The sequence below is a fragment of the Oncorhynchus mykiss genome, chromosome 20 (assembly GCF_013265735.2).
Source record: "Oncorhynchus mykiss isolate Arlee chromosome 20, USDA_OmykA_1.1, whole genome shotgun sequence".
Classification (NCBI taxonomy): domain Eukaryota; kingdom Metazoa; phylum Chordata; class Actinopteri; order Salmoniformes; family Salmonidae; genus Oncorhynchus; species Oncorhynchus mykiss.
In genome coordinates, this window is record NC_048584.1 from 33536699 (window position 1) to 33559177 (window position 22479).

The 22479-nt window shown below is 47.6% G+C and overlaps 1 protein-coding gene and 1 pseudogene across 2 annotated transcripts in view; both read right to left on the bottom strand.

Annotated features, from left to right (window-relative positions):
• Positions 1-535: 535 nt before the first annotated feature.
• On the bottom strand, positions 536-7575 carry LOC110499360 (annotated as a pseudogene).
• Positions 7576-9120: 1545 nt separating this feature from the next.
• Positions 9121-22479, bottom strand: part of LOC110499361 (exportin-5) — a 32382-nt gene continuing 19023 nt past the window's right edge. The window contains exons 24-34 of one of the 2 annotated variants that reach the window (XR_005037987.1): positions 22195-22331; positions 21805-21902; positions 21491-21537; positions 19025-19131; positions 12513-12572; positions 12305-12405; positions 11950-12057; positions 11429-11566; positions 11173-11340; positions 9962-10893; positions 9121-9895 (exon numbers count right to left, since the gene is read on the bottom strand). Coding sequence is in view for 1 of the 2 variants with exons in the window: in XM_036956220.1 (XP_036812115.1) it covers positions 10741-10893; positions 11173-11340; positions 11429-11566; positions 11950-12057; positions 12305-12405; positions 12513-12572; positions 19025-19131; positions 21491-21537; positions 21805-21902; positions 22195-22331 (1117 nt within the window). In the remaining variant the exon portion in view is untranslated. Of the gene's footprint in view, positions 10894-11172; positions 11341-11428; positions 11567-11949; positions 12058-12304; positions 12406-12512; positions 12573-19024; positions 19132-21490; positions 21538-21804; positions 21903-22194; positions 22332-22479 lie in introns of both variants that reach the window. The other variant, XM_036956220.1, reaches the window with a different exon arrangement.

Genomic DNA, 22479 nt, shown 5'->3' on the forward strand with positions numbered 1-22479 from the left:
ACCAGTGACGCAATGTAACACCAGTGACGCAATGTAACACCAGTGACGCAATGTAACACCAGTGACGCAATGTAACACCAGTGACGCAATGTAACACCAGTGATGTAATGTAACACCAGTGACACAATGTAACACCAGTGACACAATGTAACACCAGTGACACAATGTAACACCAGTGACGCAATGTAACACCAGTGACACAATGTAACACCAGTGACGCAATGTAACACCAGTGACGCAATGTAACACCAGTGACGCAATGTAACACCAGTGACACAATGTAACACCAGTGACACAATGTAACACCAGTGACACAATGTAACACCAGTGACGCAATGTAACACCAGTGACGCAATGTAACACCAGTGACGCAATGTAACACCAGTGACGCAATGTAACACCAGTGACACAATGTAACACCAGTGACGCAATGTGAAACCAATGACAAACATAAGATTATTTCAAACAAATTTGATCAATTTATTAGTAATATTTTTTAATTACAAATCATTTCAGATTTCATAAAATGGGTTGATTTAATATGAACAATTAAATGAGGGTTATTGGTCAAAGCTTAAGACTAAAATATGAAGCCCAGTCTTTCATAACACAACTTTGTCATATATATTAAACATGTCCACTAGAACATTAGAAACAGTAACATTGAACATAAACTAAAACTGTTCTCCTAACCACACTGATACCAACATGTTGTTTGCAGTAAAACATGTTCATGGAATATTTCCTTTATTGTTCTTCACTTTATCTTCAGATGTGTTTGTCTTTGCCATGTTATTGTGTCGTGTCCATCTCTTATCATCTCTGAGACAATCTCCATTGCTTTCTAGTTACTGACAGCTTCTTCACTCATAGCCAGTTCAGATTTATGTGTTTTTTGGGGTATATATTGTGAAACTGTTAGATATTACTTGTTGGATATTACTGCACAGTCGGAGCTAGAAGCACAAGCATTTCACTACACCCGCAATAACATCTGCTAAACACGTGTATGTGACCAATACATTTGATTTGATTTGACATCTGCCACTTCACACAGTCAGGTGCTCCTTCAAATACTTCCAGGTACAGTGACAAATTTGAACTGATCTTTTGTTCACTGGCAGCGGCTCTGATATCAGACAAACAATCTGGTCATCCCGTTACCAGTTGATATCATCTCTTGGGCTTGGCCAGTAGAACTTGTTGACACCATTCCTGTGCATGCACTTTACTTTGACATGATGTTCTTCCTCCTCCAGTATAATGTCAGGGTTGTTCGTCACAGTTCACGATACAACACTGTCCACTGTGGTGAGACTCGATGACATCTGGACGAAGTGGAGCTGAGATAATCAGGTCGATGACATCTGGTTGATGTGGAGCTGAGATAATCAGGTCGATGACATCTGGTTGATGTGGAGCTGAGATAATCAGGTCGATGACATCTAGACGAAGTGGAGCTGAGATATCCAGGTCGATGACATCTAGACGAAGTGGAGCTGAGGTATCCAGGTCGATGACACCCCCCCCCCCCTGGAATTTCCTGCAATTCTACACATTTTGCAATGACTGATGCTATGTTAATATGATATCTGAGTGAAAGTGACTACAAAATCAATGGGGCCCCCTGGAGGTCAGGGCCCCCTAGAGGTCAGGGCCCCTGGGGACATAACTTGCGTTCCCAGTCAGTAATTCAGCCATGTTTTCAACAAGTTTAGATAACTGGCTAGATTAACTAGACTAATTCACCAATCAAAACATTTTTAACTGACATGGGCGGATTGAGTGAACGTCAGTGAGTGACATATAACAAGAGGAGAACTGCAGGAAGTAATTAAATGTCACCTTGCTACTATTCTAACTCTGAACAGTAAGTTGAGACCCTCACTGAGTGTTTCATTAGAAAACATGTCAGAGGTCTGGACCTACTGTAGGTGTCCTCGTCTGTAGTTACGACCCTGCCCATATTAGTTTATCACTGACTAGATGGTGAGCCTGGGGAGGGAATTTGTGGAAAAATGCTGCAAGTTGCTGATGAGGCACATTTAGAAGAAAAATATGAGTATAGTTGACTCATGTTTCTTTCTCTCATACGCACGCACACACAAACGCGCGCACACACACCTCATTGGGATGACATCACTGTCAGAGACACCTCTGATTGGCAGATCTGTACACCAGTGCTTTTGGCATCACCAGCTGATCCAAAAGTGAAGTACGGGTAGAGAGTCTCAGTGAGTGTGTCTTTGAGTGTAGATGAGTGTCATGTCTTTGGAGTTGTAGAAGGACACCTCCCCCTGGTCGTAGTCCAGCTGAACTCTGATCCTCTGGGGTTTCTTCTTCAGGAGGAGGGTCTCTCCCTTTACATTAGTATACTTACCACTCCTCTGCAGTATAGACCAGATTCCATACTCTGGTAAAATACACACCTCCCCCTTCCTGTCAGTTGACTCTTTAGCCACTCCCAGGTTCCAGATAGGATGATCCCCCAGCTCCACCTCCCAGCTGTGTTTACCTGAGCTGAACCCCTTAGAGCCCAGAATAGTTGCATACTTCATGAATCTCTCTGGGTTGTCAGGGAGCTGCTGCTCTGGGTCATTACAACTCACACTGGTCAGATCATCAGACAGACAGAGACAGGAGGATGCAGTGTTGGGGTCCAGAATCACACGAGCTTCAGAACAAAGAGATATTCCACACATTATACCATGTAGTCTCTTTTCATATACACTAAGAATACTACTTAAAACAGACTACTTAATTAAATCTATCTTACATTAATCTAGATCATGTCCTCTCCTATCCAGTACTCACTGTGTTTGATGATCTCCTGCATCTTCTCCCAGACTCTGAACTTTTTTATTTTTTTTATTTTTTATTTCACCTTTATTTAACCAGGTAGGCTAGTTGAGAACAAGTTCTCATTTGCAACTGCGACCTGGCCAAGATAAAGCATAGCAGTGTGAACAGACAACACAGAGTTACACATGGAGTAAACAATTAACAAGTCAATAACACAGTAGAAAAAAAAGGGGAGTCTATATACAGTGCCTTGCGAAAGTATTCGGCCCCCTTGAACTTTGCGACCTTTTGCCACATTTCAGGCTTCAAACATAAAGATATAAAACTGTATTTTTTTGTGAAGAATCAACAACAAGTGGGACACAATCATGAAGTGGAACGACATTTACTGGATATTTCAAACCTTTTTAACAAATCAAAAACTGAAAAATTGGGCGTGCAAAATTATTCAGCCCCCTTTAGTTAATACTTTGTAGCGCCACCTTTTGCTGCGATTACAGCTGTAAGTCGCTTGGGGTATGTCTCTATCAGTTTTGCACATCGAGAGACTGACATTTTTTCCCATTCCTCCTTGCAAAACAGCTCGAGCTCAGTGAGGTTGGATGGAGAGCATTTGTGAACAGCAGTTTTCAGTTCTTTCCACAGATTCTCGATTGGATTCAGGTCTGGACTTTGACTTGGCCATTCTAACACCTGGATATGTTTATTTTTGAACCATTCCATTGTAGATTTTGCTTTATGTTTTGGATCATTGTCTTGTTGGAAGACAAATCTCCGTCCCAGTCTCAGGTCTTTTGCAGACTCCATCAGGTTTTCTTCCAGAATGGTCCTGTATTTGGCTCCATCCATCTTTCCATCAATTTTAACCATCTTCCCTGTCCCTGCTGAAGAAAAGCAGGCCCAAACCATGATGCTGCCACCACCATGTTTGACAGTGGGGATGGTGTGTTCAGCTGTGTTGCTTTTACGCCAAACATAACGTTTTGCATTGTTGCCAAAAAGTTCAATTTTGGTTTCATCTGACCAGAGCACCTTCTTCCACATTTTTGGTGTGTCTCCCAGGTGGCTTGTGGCAAACTTTAAACAACACTTTTTATGGATATCTTTAAGAAATGGCTTTCTTCTTGCCACTCTTCCATAAAGGCCAGATTTGTGCAATATACGACTGATTGTTGTCCTATGGACAGAGTCTCCCACCTCAGCTGTATATCTCTGCAGTTCATCCAGAGTGATCATGGGCCTCTTGGCTGCATCTCTGATCAGTCTTCTCCTTGTATGAGCTGAAAGTTTAGAGGGACGGCCAGGTCTTGGTAGATTTGCAGTGGTCTGATACTCCTTCCATTTCAATATTATCGCTTGCACAGTGCTCCTTGGGATGTTTAAATCTTGGGAAATCTTTTTGTATCCAAATCCGGCTTTAAACTTCTTCACAACAGTATCTCGGACCTGCCTGGTGTGTTCCTTGTTCTTCACAAAAAAATACAGTTTTACATCTTTATGTTTGAAGCCTGAAATGTGGCAAAAGGTCGCAAAGTTCAAGGGGGCCGAATACTTTCGCAAGGCACTGTACATTGTGTGCAAAAGGCATGAGGAGGTAGGAGAATAATTACAATTTTGCAGATTAACACTGGAGTGATAAATGATCAGATGGTCATGTACAGGTAGAGATATCGGTGTGCAAAAGGGCAGAAAAGTAAATAAATAAAAACAGTATGGGGATGAGGTAGGTAAAAATGGGTGGGCTATTTACCGATAGACTATGTACAGCTGCAGCGATCGTTTAGCTGCTCAGATAGCAGATGTTTGAAATTGGTGAGGGAGATAAAAGTCTCCAACTTCAGGCGATTTTTGCAATTCGTTCCAGTCACAGGCAGCAGAGAACTGGAATGAAAGGCGGCCAAATGAGGTGTTGGCTTTAGGCTTTAGGGATGATCAGTGAGATACACCTGCTGGAGCGCATGCTACGGATGGGTGTTGCCATCGTGACCAGTGAACTGAGATAAGGCGGAGCTTTACCTAGCATGGACTTGTAGATGACCTGGAGCCAGTGAGTCTGGCGACGAATATGTAGCGAGGGCCAGCCGACTAGAGCATACAAGTCGCAGTGGTGGGTGGTATAAGGTGCTTTAGTGACAAAACGGATGGCACTGTGATAAACTGCATCCAGTTTGCTGAGTAGAGTGTTGGAAGCAATTTTGTAGATGACATCGCCGAGGTCGAGGATCGGTAGGATAGTCAGTTTTACTAGGGTAAGTTTGGCAGCGTGAGTGAAGGAGGCTTTGTTGCGGAATAGAAAGCCGACTCTTGATTTAATTTTCGATTGGAGATGTTTGATATGAGTCTGGAAGGAGAGTTTACAGTCTAGCCAGACACCTAGGTACTTATAGATGTCAACATATTCAAGGTCGGAACCATCCAGGGTGGTGATGCTGGTCAGGCAGCGAACGATTGAAAAGCATGCATTTGGTTTTACTAGCGTTTAAGAGCAGTTGGAGGCCACGGAAGGAGTGTTGTATGGCATTGAAGCTCGTTTGGAGGTTAGATAGCACAGTGTCCAAGGACGGGCCGGAAGTATATAGAATGGTGTCGTCTGCGTAGAGGTGGATCAGAGCAGAGTAGCAAGAGCAACATCATTGATATATACAGAGAAAAGAGTCGGCCCGAGGATTGAACCCTGTGGCACCCCCATAGAGACTGCCAGAGGACCGGACAGCATGCCCTCCGATTTGACACACTGAACTCTGTCTGCAAAGTAATTGGTGAACCAGGCAAGGCAGTCATCCGAAAAACCGAGGCTACTGAGTCTGCCGATAAGAATATGGTGATTGACAGAGTCGAAAGCCTTGGCAAGGTCGATGAAGACGGCTGCACAGTACTGTCTTTTATTGATGGCGGTTATGATATCGTTTAGTACCTTGAGCGTGGCTGAGGTGCACCCGTGACCGGCTCGGAAACCAGATTGCACAGCGGAGAAGGTACGGTGGGATTCGAGATGGTCAGTGACCTGTTTGTTGACTTGGCTTTCGAAGACCTTAGATAGGCAGGGCAGGATGGATATAGGTCTGTAACAGTTTGGGTCCAGGGTGTCTCCCCCTTTGAAGAGGAGGATGACTGCGGCAGCTGTCCAATCCTTGGGGATCTCAGACGATATGAAAGAGAGGTTGAACAGGCTGGTAATAGGGGTTGCGACAATGGCGGCGGATAGTTTCAGAAATGGAGGGTCCAGATTGTCAAGCCCAGCTGATTTGTACGGGTCCAGGTTTTGCAGCTCTTTCAGAACATCTGCTATCTGGATTTGGGTAAAGGAGAACTTGGAGAGGCTTGGGCGAGTAGCTGCAGGGGGGGCGGAGCTGTTGGCCGAGGTTGGAGTACCCAGGCGGAAGGCATGGCCAGCTGTTGAGAAATGCTTGTTGAAGTTTTCGATAATCATGGATTTATCGGTGGTGACCGTGTTACCTAGCCTCAGTGCAGTGGGCAGCTGGGAGGAGGTGCTCTTGTTCTCCATGGACTTCACAGTGTCCCAGAACTTTTTGGAGTTGGAGCTACAGGATGCAAACTTCTGCCTGAAGAAGCTGGCCTTAGCTTGACTGCGTGTATTGGTTCCTGACTTCCCTGAACAGTTGCATATCGCGGGGACTATTCAATGCTATTGCAGTCCGCCACAGGATATTTTTGTGCTGGTCGAGGGCAGTCAGGTCTGGAGTGAACCAAGGGCTATATCTGTTCTTAGTTCTGCATTTTTTGAACGGAGCATGCTTATCTAAAATGGTGAGGAAGTTACTTTTAAAGAATGACCAGGCATCCTCAACTGACGGGATGAGGTCAATGTCCTTCCAGGATACCCGGGCCAGGTCGATTAGAAAGGCCTGCTCACAGAAGTGTTTTAGGGAACGTTTGACAGTGATGAGGGGTGGTCGTTTGACTGCGGCTCCGTAGCGGATACAGGCAATGAGGCAGTGATCGCTGAGATCCTGGTTGAAGACAGCGGAGGTGTATTTGGAGGGCCAGTTGGTCAGGATGACGTCTATGAGGGTGCCCTTGTTTGCAGATTTAGGGTTGTACCTGGTGGGTTCCTTGATGATTTGTGTGAGATTGAGGGCATCTAGATTAGATTGTAGGACTGCTGGGGTGTTAAGCATATCCCAGTTTAGGTCACCTAACAGAACAAACTCTGAAGCTAGATGGGGGGAGATCAATTCACAAATGGTGTCCAGGGCACAGCTGGGAGCTGAGGGGGGTCGGTAGCAGGTGGCAACAGTGAGAGACTTATTTCTGGAGAGAGTAATTTTCAAAATTAGTAGTTCGAACTGTTTGGGTATGGAACTTCAGGTTTCCCAGGTGTTTGGCCACGTCTATCAGCCCCCCTGACACCAGCTGTGGATCTGGCATTGTGCACTGGGCTCTGGAATAACATTCAGGAGTGAGAATGTCTGTAGGGTTGGGTTCACAACCACAGAGAAGAGAGAGACGAGAAGCAGATCACTTACCTTTCCTTCATGGTCTTGAAGTTCTGGAAAGTAGAGTATATAGTCATCAATATTATTGATTTATCTATACATCTTTGAGTTAATTTATAATGTATGTCTGAGAGAGAGCCGTCCTTACCTGCAGGAATGAGATGTCTTCATCTTTCAGCTCCCCCTCTATGGCTCTGATTGTGTCTGAAAGTGATGATATCTCTCTGTTCATCTGCTCAATCTTCTCCTTCATCTTCTGACTCTTCTGCTTCTCTTCCTCTTTCAGAACAGCTATCTTGGCTCCTCTTCCTCTTGTAGAAACTGGTGAAGTTTCTCAAACTCCTTAATCTGCTTCTCTGTGTGCTGGGCCTGGCTCTGGAGACAGTGAGAAGAATACATCATTCTACAATTATTATCAGAATTAAATCCTACATGTAGGCTACAATTGAAACAATACATGCTGAACTATTGTAACTTTACATAATTTATACGAACCTTAATGTGCACTGCTGTTTGATCACAGGTTTGTTTATTAACTTTATTAAAGACCTTCAGCTTCTCCTGTAAGGGCTTCAGGTCAGTCTGGAGTTCCTCCTGGAATGAGACAGAACCTCACTGAGGAGCCAACCTCTGGACTCTCTTTATGGAGAACATGTCTGTACAACACATCTACATCACTGCAGAGACTGTTTATCCTTGTTTTAAGTGCCAATGTCAGAGATACCGATGTTGTCACTCAGGTTCTCTAAGACTACGTTTCATATCAAACAGTGATTTTGAATGTATCAGAAACTGAAATTCACAATTATTCAGTCAACACAATGTGTAGAACATTGATTCCTCGTCTTTCCAGCATAACTTTAGACAGGCTTGGCAGAAGCTGTGGCTGCATGACAACATGACAGGTTCCTTAAAGATGTCAAGGCACACCATACAGGAGAAATCCTCCTCTGGGAGAGACGAACTAGAAGCCATTTTCTCACACGATGTCACTCCCTGTCCTGGTATATCTGAAAATTAATTTAACTTTTAAAAACTTCCTCTATTAAAGGGGCACATTTTTTAAATGTAATTACCTTCTTAAGGCTTGGAGTCCCGCTAGCGGGACAACTTCCAGTGAAACTGGAAAAAAAAGTCAGTTTAGTTGGCACCATCGATTTGAGTAATCCACTCGTTCAACTTGCAGAGAAAGGAATCCAACAATCTACCCCTAAACTTTGTTTCAACAAGTCAAAATACATTTCTATTTACTCCTCAGATACCCTTAAAATGTAATCAAACTATAATCGAAGGAGGTTAGATAGCACAGTGTGTTCAATTGGAAACCGAGACAGCAATGTTTTTGAAGTCACAAGTCTGAAACCTTGAACATAGACTACCGACACCCTGTGGAAGCCAAACTAATTGCATCCAGGGAGCTAATTTTCAACATGACCTCTCTTGAATATCTAAGAGGATGGTCAGTTGGTTTTACTTTGGGTTTTCTCCTACCATATCTATGGTGTTATACTCCCCAACATTACTTTAACATTTCTACACACTTCAAAGTGTTTTCTTTCCAATTGTAATTATATGCATATCCTGGTTTCAGGGCCTGAGTAACGGGCCACTCGGGGTGGAGTTTCAATAGTCTCTGGTCCTGTTTGAATACTTAACACGCACCCCACCCTTCTGAATACATGCACCCATGTATTCAAACAAGACCAATGACAGTGGATTTACACAGAGCACCTTTGTCCTGTATGTTTTATTCTCTCTCTAAACTATTATTATTGACCTGCACAGCACAGCTTTACCGGCTACAAAACAAGATTTATATTTGTAGACGATGGCATAACACAGAAATTGATAATATTTAAAATGACTTTGAAGATTATTTTATTTAAAAACAGAAAAATCTAAACAGCACTAAAATGTTTTATATTTTGTCCCCTGTACAAGTACAGATCATTTTTTCCTTGGTGTTGAGGAGGAAAAAAGGGCCACATGTGAACAAAACAATAATTGACAGGATGAAGAGATTTATAAGGGTAGTTCACAAAAATATCAATGTTTGTCAGACCTGAACACTGGTGTAACAGAGGAGTCTATATTACAGAGCAGTCTATATTACAGAGCAGTCTATATTAGAGGATTCCATGGCGTCTTTAGTGTAAATAATTCTGTAGGCCTCAATAGCAAATGAATGTGAAACTGACAGGCACCATATACACTTGGTGCCTAGTTTCTATTCTCATCCATCTGGGATTGAGGTCTGATTCAGAGAGGTTGGCTTAAATGTGGAAGACACATTTCGGTTGAATGCTTTCAGTTGTACAACTGACTAGGAATCCCCTTTCCATTCCTGTAGATGAATAAAATATGAGCTCTTCACTAGTCAGTCAGTTTTTACAAACAATAACGCCTGACAAAACTTGATGCAGCAAACGATCCCTTTAACCTAAGAGGAATGTCGTGCTGGTTTCTCATCTGTTCATAGCTGGGAGAAACACCAGCTCAAAACATAGTCACTGATGACGGTTCTACTTGACAACCTCACCCATCAACAGAGGAATGATCCTGTACAAAACCTGGGCTTGATGACGGTTCTACTTGACAACCTCACCCATCAACAGAGGAATGATCCTGTACAAAACCTGGGCTTGATGACGGTTCTACTTGACAACCTCACCCATCAACAGAGGAATGATCCTGTACAAAACCTGGGCTTGATGACAGCTCCTCCTTATACAGCAGACTACTCTGAATTATCCCACCTCAGACATGCTCACTGAATCCCATTCAGGTTCTTCTAGCAAGAAAATGGCTGTTGTCATTTAGCACCATAGATATAGATAGAGGACTCATCATGGGTATAACCCATTTTAACTTGGGCATTGCCATCATCCACCATTTTAAAATAGGAATCCCCACCCAGTTGACTACTAGACTATGGGTTGAGCCTCAAATGGTGCTGCCCAAGCTGTCAGACACTATAATGATACATATATAAAGACGAGTCCTCTATCTATCTCTATGTTTAGCACCTGGGTGGATGGTCCATGTGAGCGGAGATACCAAAACACAATGTAAGTTAAATGTGTTGTGCTAGTGAGGATATGAGCTGTACAAATGCATTGTGTTGTTACCATTTACAACTTGCAGGGTTTATGGCAACAGCCATGTCCTCTTGAAGGACAACAACCATCATCTTCATCATCTTCAGACACATTGTCCCATTTTCTCGATCAAGGCAGACAGACACATTATTTGGATACATATGTATGACCAGTTAGCAGGGTTCATTCAGTCCATGACAGAATATTCTGATTCTCTTTGTCCACTGTTTGTAGAGTCCATTCATCCTACTGTTGACCAATAGGATAGAGACGTTGTACCCTTGATGAGCCAATCCTTCAGGAGTAAAATTCCACTGGGGAGGGTAGAAAGTGTGTGTGTGTGTTAGTCCAGTCTGAGAGCCTCTCTGTGCTGTTATGTTCTCCTAGATGTCCTCCTGTGTTGGGGAGAAGAGAGCTGCTAGAGATCCAGTCTCACTGGGCTCCACAATGTCCCTTTTCTCCAGCTTGGGCTTCTTAAAGAGAGATGGGAGATTTCTGATATGTACCTCCTTTTTAAACTGCTGGCCCAGATCTTTCTGTGGAGAGGAGAGATCAAATACAGTTACAATCTGTCTGGATTGAATTGTTGTTTTATTATATCTGAGTGTACGTGACTTATTTAATTACATTTACATGAAACATATTGACAGTTCTCTCCAATAAAGTAGAACTTATATCCTATTAGTAATATCCACTTCAACAGTCAATGGACACATTTCAGACAATATTTTGTTATTAAATAATTCTAGGTCTTCTCTGCAGAAAAACATAAAAATGGAAGAACGCCCCCATCTAGTGGTGGGAGGTGGTATTACCCCCACAGTGCCGGCAATGAGCTTCTTGAACTGGTCCTTCCTCTTCTTCTCTCCCACCTTCTGGGCAGAGCTGGGCTCCAGCAGCCGCTGGTCATACTGGTCCAGAGCCTCCAGATTGATGCTGGGGATCTGAGTCATCACACTCCTTAGCTCCATGTATCGTGGCCGCTGACCCAGGGAGGGAGGAAAGGTAGAGTTAGGAAGAAGAAGAAAGATGAAGGGAGGGAGTGTGTGAGCGAGTGAGTGTGTTACTCACCAGGTTGTCATATATAATCAGGGCCAGTTGTGTGAGGGCTGAGTTACAGACCTCGTGCTGCCCGTGCATCTGCAGTCCTTTCAGAACACTGGCATAGAACCATGTGACCGCCTCTGGTAGAAGGTTCCCCCCTACGACCTGAACAGAAGAAAAGAGTCAGAGAGAGAGAAGATTTCGCAGCAGGGTAGCAGCCTACCTGTCGCAGTAGGGTAGCAGCCTACCTGTCGCAGCAGGGTAGCAGCCTACCTGTCGCTGCAGGGTAGCAGCCTACCTGTCGCTGCAGGGTAACAGCCTACCTGTCGCAGCAGGGTAGCAGCCTACCTGTCGCAGCAGGGTAACAGCCTACCTGTCGCAGCAGGGTAGCAGCCTACCTGTCGCTGCAGGGTAACAGCCTACCTGTCGCTGCAGGGTAACAGCCTACCTGTCGCAGCAGGGTAGCAGCCTACCTCTCGCAGCAGGGTAGCAGCCTACCTCTCGCAGCAGGGTAGCAGCCTACCTGTCGCAGCAGGGTAGCAGCCTACCTGTCGCAGCAGGGTCCAGCACACCATGGAGGCAGTGCGGTGACAGTTGCTGGTGTCCTTCCAGGACAGAGAGGTGAACGAGATAGTCAACAAGGTCATATAGATGTCCTGCAGAGGAAGAGAGAGTTCTGTCACACTGCCAGGGGTCGATGCTGTAGATCAGGGGTGTCAAACGCATTCAACCAGGTGAAGGGAGTTCCTTACTAATTAGTGACCTTTACTCATTCATCAAGTACAAGGGAGGAGCAAAAACCAGCAGAAACTAGGTCCTACATGGAATGAGTTGAACACCCCTGCTGTAGAAGCGTGTGTATGTGTGTGTGTGTGTGTGTGTGTGTGTGTGTGTGGTGCCAACCTCATGTTTGAGTAGACACTTCCCCAGCTCAGTCATTTCGCCTGTTGGCTGGGCTGGAGAGGCTGTGACTGCCTGGGACTCAGTGGACATCATCTCATCCTCTACACACAATAGAACATACAAGATACAATGAGGAGGGGGTGGACCCTGAGTGATGCTTTTCTTCCGTTGAAAACGTGGAAATAAGTAGGGATCAGGGAACACTTACCATCCACATCCTCCTTATTCCCTGCTGGCTCAGGAACTTTTTTCAGTATGCAGGCGTGAGCTGAGGGGAAAGGATCAATGTTAGGAAATATGGCCACACTGAAATCCACCCCACATACCCCAAACCTAATCCACCCCACATACCCCAAACCTAATCCTCCCCACATACCCCAAACCTGATCCTCCCCACATACCCCAAACCTGATCCACCCCACATACCCCAAACCTGATCCACCCCACATACCCCAAACCTGATCCTCCCCACATACCCCAAACCTGATCCTCCCCACATACCCCAAACCTAATCCTCCCCACATACCCCAAACCTAATCCTCCCCACATACCCCAAACCTGATCCTCCCCACATACCCCAAACCTGATCCTCCCCACATACCCCAAACCTGATCCTCCCCACATACCCCAAACCTGATCCTCCCCACATACCCCAAACCTGATCCACCCCACATACCCCAAACCTGATCCACCCCACATACCCCAAACCTGATCCACCCCACATACCCCAAACCTGATCCTCCCCACATACCCCAAACCTGATCCACCCCACATACCCCAAACCTAATCCACCCCACATACCCCAAACCTGATCCTCCCCACATACCCCAAACCTGATCCACCCCACATACCCCAAACCTGATCCTCCCCACATACCCCAAACCTGATCCACCCCACATACCCAAAACCTGATCCACCCCACATACCCAAAACCTGATCCACCCCACATACCCCAAACCTGATCCACCCCACATACCCCAAACCTGATCCACCCCACATACCCCAAACCTGATCCACCCCACATACCCCAAACCTGATCCACCCCACATACCCCAAACCTGATCCACCCCACATACCCCAAACCTGATCCACCCCACATACCCCAAACCTGATCCTCCCCACATACCCCAAACCTGATCCTCCCCACATACCCCAAACCTGATCCACCCCACATACCCCAAACCTGATCCTCCCCACATACCCCAAACCTGATCCTCCCCACATACCCCAAACCTGATCCACCCCACATACCCCAAACCTGATCCACCCCACATACCCCAAACCTGATCCACCCCACATACCCCAAACCTGATCCACCCCACATACCCCAAACCTGATCCACCCCACATACCCCAAACCTGATCCACCCCACATACCTCAAACCTGATCCACCCCACATAACCCAAACCTGATCCTCCCCACATACCCCAAACCTGATCCTCCCCACATACCCCAAACCTGATCCTCCCCACATACCCCAAACCTGATCCTCCCCACATACCCCAAACCTGATCCTCCCCACATACCCCAAACCTGATCCTCCCCACATACCCCAAACCTGATCCTCCCCACATACCCCAAACCTGATCCTCCCCACATACCCCAAACCTGATCCTCCCCACATACCCCAAACCTGATCCTCCCCACATACCCCAAACCTGATCCACCCCACATACCCCAAACCTGATCCACCCCACATACCCCAAACCTGATCCACCCCACATACCCCAAACCTGATCCTCCCCACATACCCCAAACCTGATCCTCCCCACATACCCCAAACCTGATCCACCCCACATACCCCAAACCTGATCCTCCCCACATACCCCAAACCTGATCCTCCCCACATACCCCAAACCTGATCCTCCCCACATACCCCAAACCTGATCCTCCCCACATACCCCAAACCTGATCCTCCCCACATACCCCAAACCTGATCCTCCCCACATACCCCAAACCTGATCCTCCCCACATACCCCAAACCTGATCCTCCCCACATACCCCAAACCTGATCCTCCCCACATACCCCAAACCTGATCCTCCCCACATACCCCAAACCTGATCCTCCCCACATACCCCAAACCTGATCCTCCCCACATACCCCAAACCTGATCCTCCCCACATACCCCAAACCTGATCCTCCCCACATACCCCAAACCTGATCCTCCCCACATACCCCAAACCTGATCCACCCCACATACCCCAAACCTGATCCTCCCCACATACCCCATACCTGATCCTCCCCACATACCCCATACCTGATCCTCCCCACATACCCCAAACCTGATCCTCCCCACATACCCCAAACCTGATCCTCCCCACATACCCCAAACCTGATCCACCCCACATACCCCAAACCTGATCCTCCCCACATACCCCAAACCTGATCCACCCCACATACCCCAAACCTGATCCACCCCACATACCCCAAACCTGATCCACCCCACATACCCCAAACCTGATCCTCCCCACATACCCCAAACCTGATCCTCCCCACATACCCCAAACCTGATCCTCCCCACATACCCCAAACCTGATCCTCCCCACATACCCCAAACCTGATCCTCCCCACATACCCCAAACCTGATCCTCCCCACATACCCCAAACCTGATCCACCCCACATACCCCAAACCTGATCCACCCCACATACCCCAAACCTGATCCTCCCCACATACCCCAAACCTGATCCTCCCCACATACCCCAAACCTGATCCACCCCACATACCCCAAACCTGATCCTCCCCACATACCCCAAACCTGATCCTCCCCACATACCCCAAACCTGATCCTCCCCACATACCCCAAACCTGATCCTCCCCACATACCCCAAACCTGATCCTCCCCACATACCCCAAACCTGATCCTCCCCACATACCCCAAACCTGATCCTCCCCACATACCCCAAACCTGATCCTCCCCACATACCCCAAACCTGATCCACCCCACATACCCCAAACCTGATCCACCCCACATACCCCAAACCTGATCCTCCCCACATACCCCAAACCTGATCCTCCCCACATACCCCAAACCTGATCCACCCCACATACCCCAAACCTGATCCTCCCCACATACCCCAAACCTGATCCTCCCCACATACCCCAAACCTGATCCTCCCCACATACCCCAAACCTGATCCTCCCCACATACCCCAAACCTGATCCTCCCCACATACCCCAAACCTGATCCTCCCCACATACCCCAAACCTGATCCTCCCCACATACCCCAAACCTGATCCACCCCACATACCCCAAACCTGATCCACACCACATACCCCAAACCTGATCATCCCCACATACCCCAAACCTGATCCACCCCACATACCCCAAACCTGATCCACCCCACATACCCCAAACCTGATCCACCCCACATACCCCAAACCTGATCCACCCCACATACCCCAAACCTGATCCTCCCCACATACCCCAAACCTGATCCACCCCACATACCCCAAACCTGATCCACCCCACATACCCCAAACCTGATCCACCCCACATACCCCAAACCTGATCCACCCCACATACCCCAAACCTGATCCACCCCACATACCCCAAACCTAATCCACCCCACATACCCCAAACCTGATCCTCCCCACATACCCCAAACCTGATCCACCCCACATACCCAAAACCTGATCCACCCCACATACCCCAAACCTGATCCACCCCACATACCCCAAACCTGATCCACCCCACATACCCCAAACCTGATCCACCCCACATACCCCAAACCTGATCCACCCCACATACCCCAAACCTGATCCACCCCACATACCCCAAACCTGATCCACCCCACATACCCCAAACCTGATCCTCCCCACATACCCCAAACCTGATCCTCCCCACATACCCCAAACCTGATCCTCCCCACATACCCCAAACCTGATCCTCCCCACATACCCCAAACCTGATCCTCCCCACATACCCCAAACCTGATCCTCCCCACATACCCCAAACCTGATCCTCCCCACATACCCCAAACCTGATCCTCCCCACATACCCCATACCTGATCCTCCCCACATACCCCATACCTGATCCTCCCCACATACCCCATACCTGATCCTCCCCACATACCCCATACCTGATCCTCCCCACATACCCCATACCTGATCCTCCCCACATACCCCAAACCTGATCCTCCCCACATACCCCAAACCTGATCCTCCCCACATACCCCAAACCTGATCCTCCCCACATACCCCAAACCTGATCCTCCCCACATACCCCAAACCTGATCCTCCCCACATACCCCAAACCTGATCCTCCCCACATACCCCAAACCTGATCCTCCCCACATACCCCAAACCTGATCCACCCCACATACCCCAAACCTGATCCACCCCACATACCCCAAACCTGATCCTCCCCACATACCCCAAACCTGATCCTCCCCACATACCCCAAACCTGATCCTCCCCACATACCCCAAACCTGATCCACCCCACATACCCCAAACCTGATCCTCCCCACATACCCCAAACCTGATCCTCCCCACATACCCCAAACCTGATCCTCCCCACATACCCCAAACCTGATCCTCCCCACATACCCCAAACCTGATCCTCCCCACATACCCCAAACCTGATCCTCCCCACATACCCCAAACCTGATCCTCCCCACATACCCCAAACCTGATCCACCCCACATACCCCAAACCTGATCCTCCCCACATACCCCAAACCTGATCCACCCCCACATACCCCAAACCTGATCCACCCCACATACCCCAAACCTGATCCTCCCCACATACCCCAAACCTGATCCTCCCCACATACCCCAAACCTGATCCTCCCCACATACCCCAAACCTGATCCTCCCCACATACCCCAAACCTGATCCTCCCCACATACCCCAAACCTGATCCTCCCCACATACCCCAAACCTGATCCTCCCCACATACCCCAAACCTGATCCTCCCCACATACCCCAAACCTGATCCACCCCACATACCCCAAACCTGATCCACCCCACATACCCCAAACCTGATCCACCCCAAATACCCCAAACCTGATCCTCCCCACATACCCCAAACCTGATCCTCCCCACATACCCCAAACCTGATCCACCCCACATACCCCAAACCTGATCCTCCCCACATACCCCAAACCTGATCCTCCCCACATACCCCAAACCTGATCCTCCCCACATACCCCAAACCTGATCCTCCCCACATACCCCAAACCTGATCCTCCCCACATACCCCAAACCTGATCCTCCCCACATACCCCAAACCTGATCCTCCCCACATACCCCAAACCTGATCCTCCCCACATACCCCAAACCTGATCCTCCCCACATACCCCAAACCTGATCCACCCCACATACCCCAAACCTGATCCACCCCACATACCCCAAACCTGATCCTCCCCACATACCCCAAACCTGATCCTCCCCACATACCCCAAACCTGATCCACCCCACATACCCCAAACCTGATCCTCCCCACATACCCCAAACCTGATCCTCCCCACATACCCCAAACCTGATCCTCCCCACATACCCCAAACCTGATCCTCCCCACATACCCCAAACCTGATCCTCCCCACATACCCCAAACCTGATCCTCCCCACATACCCCAAACCTGATCCTCCCCACATACCCCAAACCTGATCCTCCCCACATACCCCAAACCTGATCCTCCCCACATACCCCAAACCTGATCCTCCCCACATACCCCAAACCTGATCCTCCCCACATACCCCAAACCTGATCCTCCCCACATACCCCAAACCTGATCCTCCCCACATACCCCAAACCTGATCCTCCCCACATACCCCAAACCTGATCCTCCCCACATACCCCAAACCTGATCCTCCCCACATACCCCAAACCTGATCCTCCCCACATACCCCAAACCTGATCCTCCCCACATACCCCAAACCTGATCCTCCCCACATACCCCAAACCTGATCCTCCCCACATACCCCAAACCTGATCCTCCCCACATACCCCAAACCTGATCCTCCCCACATACCCCAAACCTGATCCTCCCCACATACCCCAAACCTGATCCTCCCCACATACCCCAAACCTAATCCACCCCACATACCCCAAACCTAATCCACCCCACATACCCCAGACCTAATCCACCCCACATACCCCAAACCTGATCCTCCCCACATACCCCAAACCTGATCCTCCCCACATACCCCAAACCTGATCCTCCCCACATACCCCAAACCTGATCCTCCCCACATACCCCAAACCTGATCCTCCCCACATACCCCAAACCTGATCCACCCCACATACCCCAAACCTAATCCACCCCACATACCCCAAACCTGATCCTCCCCACATACCCCAAACCTGATCCTCCCCACATACCCCAAACCTGATCCTCCCCACATACCCCAAACCTAATCCACCCCACATACCCCAAACCTGATCCTCCCCACATACCCCAAACCTGATCCACCCCACATACCCCAAACCTAATCCACCCCACATACCCCAAACCTGATCCTCCCCACATACCCCAAACCTGATCCTCCCCACATACCCCAAACCTAATCCACCCCACATACCCCAAACCTAATCCACCCCACATACCCCAAACCTATTAAATCTGGATGTGCAGCAGAACTAAATTCCTATGAACAGTTTCAAGGGACAAGATGGTTTCTTCTGGACAAAAAAAACATGCTCAACTCCATATAAAGAGCTACTTAGTCGCTCCTACATCCCATTCCTGTCCTTTGTCCCAGAGTCTGGACTTACTGAGCAGGTCCAGAACCTCTCTGGTGACCAGACGAACCAGCTGTTCCTCCAGCATCTCCTGGGTGACTTGGTTCTCCTCACACGCCTCGTCCTCGTCCTCCTCCATACTACACAGACAGAGGGAGGGAGATCGTCAACACGCCACCAGCACAGAAATAGAAAGAAACCCCATGCATTCAAAGTGACCACATCAAACTGAACTTTATTAGTCACATGCTTTGTAAACAACAGGTGTTGTTTACGAAGTGAAATGCTTACTTACAGGCTATTCTCAGCAATGCAGAGAAAAAAAATAGAAAAATAATAACAAGGAATAAATACACAATGAGTAAAGATAACTTTACTCAGTACAAGTACTGAGTTGGTGTGCAGGGGTACGAGGTCATTGAGGTAGAGATGTCACGTTGTCCCTACCTATATGTACTAGGCAACAGGATAGATAAAACAGTAACAGCAGTGTATGTGATGAGGCAGATCGTTAAATAGTTAACCAATAGCTACCCAGACTAACTATTTAGTTGTCTTAAGGCTTGGTAGTAGAAGCTGTTCAGGTCCTGTTGGACCTGCATCGGTAACGCTTGCTGTACTGTAGCAGAGAGAACAGTTTACGACTTGGGTGGCTGGAGTCTTTGAAAGGGCCTTCCTCTTACACCACCTGGTATTGAGGTGCTGGATGGCAGGGAGCTCAGCCACAGTGATGTACTGGGCCATACGCACTACCCTCTGAAGCACCTTACGGTCAGATGACAAGCAGTTGCCATACCGAGCGGTGATGCATCCAGGCAAGATGCTCTCAACGGTGCAGATGTTGACGTTTTTGAGGGGGAAGAGGCATTGTCGTGCCCTCTTCAGGACTGTGTTGATGTGTGTGGACCATGAATATAGGATGTAAGATGGCGCCGGAGAGGAAGGCAGACGTTTCCCGTGTCCCCATCTTATTGTGTTTTTTTGTACATAATGTTGCCGCTACCGTCTCTTATGACCAAAAATAACTTCTAGACATCAGCACTGCGGTTACTCACCACGGACTGGCAGAATCCTTTGTTCCTTTAACGAGTCTGACGCGAAAGATATACTACTTTCTGGGGAACAGGCCCAGATCCCCATGATTTGCGTGAAGAGGAGGTGGAGAAAAAGGGGCCAGAGGGCAGGCTGCCTTCTGAGAATTCGTAGGCCATTGAATAAACCCCCACTTCACTCCATTCTGCCAGCAAACGTGCAATTTTTGGAGAATAAAATGGACGAGCTACGCGGAAGATTAAACTACTAACGGGACATTAAAAACAGTAACATCTTATGCCAAGAGAGTTATCTGTATTTTCCGTAGCTGTTTACATACCACCACAGTCAGAAGCTGGCGCTAAGACAGCATTGAATGAGCCATATTCCACCATTTGCAAACAAGAAAACGCTCACCCATTGGCGGCGCTCCTAATAGCCGAGGACTTTAACGCAGGGAAACAAATCCGTTTTACCAAATTTCTATCAGCATGTTAAATGTGGAACCAGGGGAGGGGGGGGGGGGGGGGGACTCTGAACCACCTTTACTCCACACACAGATGCATACAAAGCTCTCCCTCGCACTCCATTTGGCAAATCTGACCTTCATTTCTATTCTCCCAATTCCTGCTTAAAAGCAGGAAGCACCAGTGACTAGATCAATAAAAAGTGGTCAGATGAAGCAGATGCTAAGCTACAGGACTGTTTCACTAGCACAGACTGGAACATGTTCCGGGATTCCTCCGATGGCATTGAGGAGTACACCACATCAGTCATTGGCGTCATCAATAAGTGCATCGATGACGTCGTCCCCACAGCAACCGTAAGTATAGTTGAAGTCGGAAGTTTACATACACTTAGGTTGGAGTCATTAAAACTCATTTTTCAACCACTCCACAAATGTCTTGTTAACAAGTTGGTTAGGACATCTACTTTGTGCATGACACAAGTAATATTTCCATATTGCAAATGGCTCAGCTTCAAAATGTTAGTGATCAATTTAGTGATACCCAGCCCTACCCATACCCTAGTTACTGATGAGAAAACAGGCCCAACTCCTCCTAACCTGATAGATGACCAGAAGGGTTAAACAATCACACAATGGTTATAGAGGGTGCAACAAGTCAGCACCTCAGGAGTTAATGTCAGTTGGCTTTTCAGAGCTGAGGTCTAGACAGCAGGTGCGATAGAGAGAGCGGCAGAGAGAATCGAAACAGCAGGTCTGGGACAAGGTAGCATGTCTGGTGAACAGGTCAGGCTTCTATAGCCGCAGGAGCAGCAGCACGATCATGTGGACTGGGGACTGTGACAGCCAGGAGTCATCAGACCAGGTAGCCCAGAGGTATAGTTCTAGGACTCCGGTCATATCTTACTGAGATCACAACATGGGGTTAGAAGTGCTTCAACCTCGTCAAATAGAAGACCAGAACATTGTCCGAGTTGGATTAAAAGTCTAACTCATCTTACCCGACAGTACTCCGCTGGTTGATGATCTGCCACCTGAGGTTGAGTCTCTGGACAAATAAACAGAGAGAGACAATGTCATGTGATACATCCTGTTATTACTTATTATTGCCATCTCCATGGTAACCGATTTCTAGTGACTATGACAGCGGCGATCAAAAAGCCTGATAATGCAAAATAAGCATGCTCTGAGTTCTTGATCGGCCTCAGAGATCGGTTTATTTATTTGGAAGTTGTACCACAGCTAACCTTTTATGTTACGTGAGTGTTTAGGTGTATTGCTTCACAGGAGCAAGGAGAGAAGTGTGAGCTCTGACCTGAAGCATGTAGACGAACAGAGGGCCCAGTAGGGGGCAGAGCAGACTGTCGTAGTACTCCTGAGGACACGACAGCACCAGCTGCTTCAGGAACACCCGTACACACACACATTAAGGAGCAGATTGATTGAATAGATAGTGGACATGTAATATCAGTGGCCATGACTATGCCGCAGTGTGTGCTTGATTTCATTTGTTTTACTCCATTCTATGTTCAATAGGGGGAAAATGTGGTTTAATTTGATCACCCAAAAAACCTACAAGAGGGATACTTGGTTCATGACCAATGACAGATCATTTTTTTGGCTGAAGAAAATGTAGATTAATTGAATTAGTCAAGAGCTTCTATGTGATTGGTAGCCCTGATGGGCCAATAGGACAGAAGGATATGGAGCATGGGGCGGAGTCTGTGGTCAGGCACGTTGTCGAGGGAGATTAAGGCGGAACCAACAATCTGTTCAGCCAATCCCTCGATGGTGTAGAAGTCTTGATGCAATGATAGGCCTGCATTCCCCAGGATATGGTAACTAGAGAGAGGAGGGTTATCGAAGATGGTGGATAAATGAAGATGGTTCACTTAGGTTGGTTTACCATTGAAAAAATAATCAGTTCCGGTCTGCTCTCCCATAGACACCAATACGATTGCAGCGTATTAGTTCATTGACTTCCATTGAA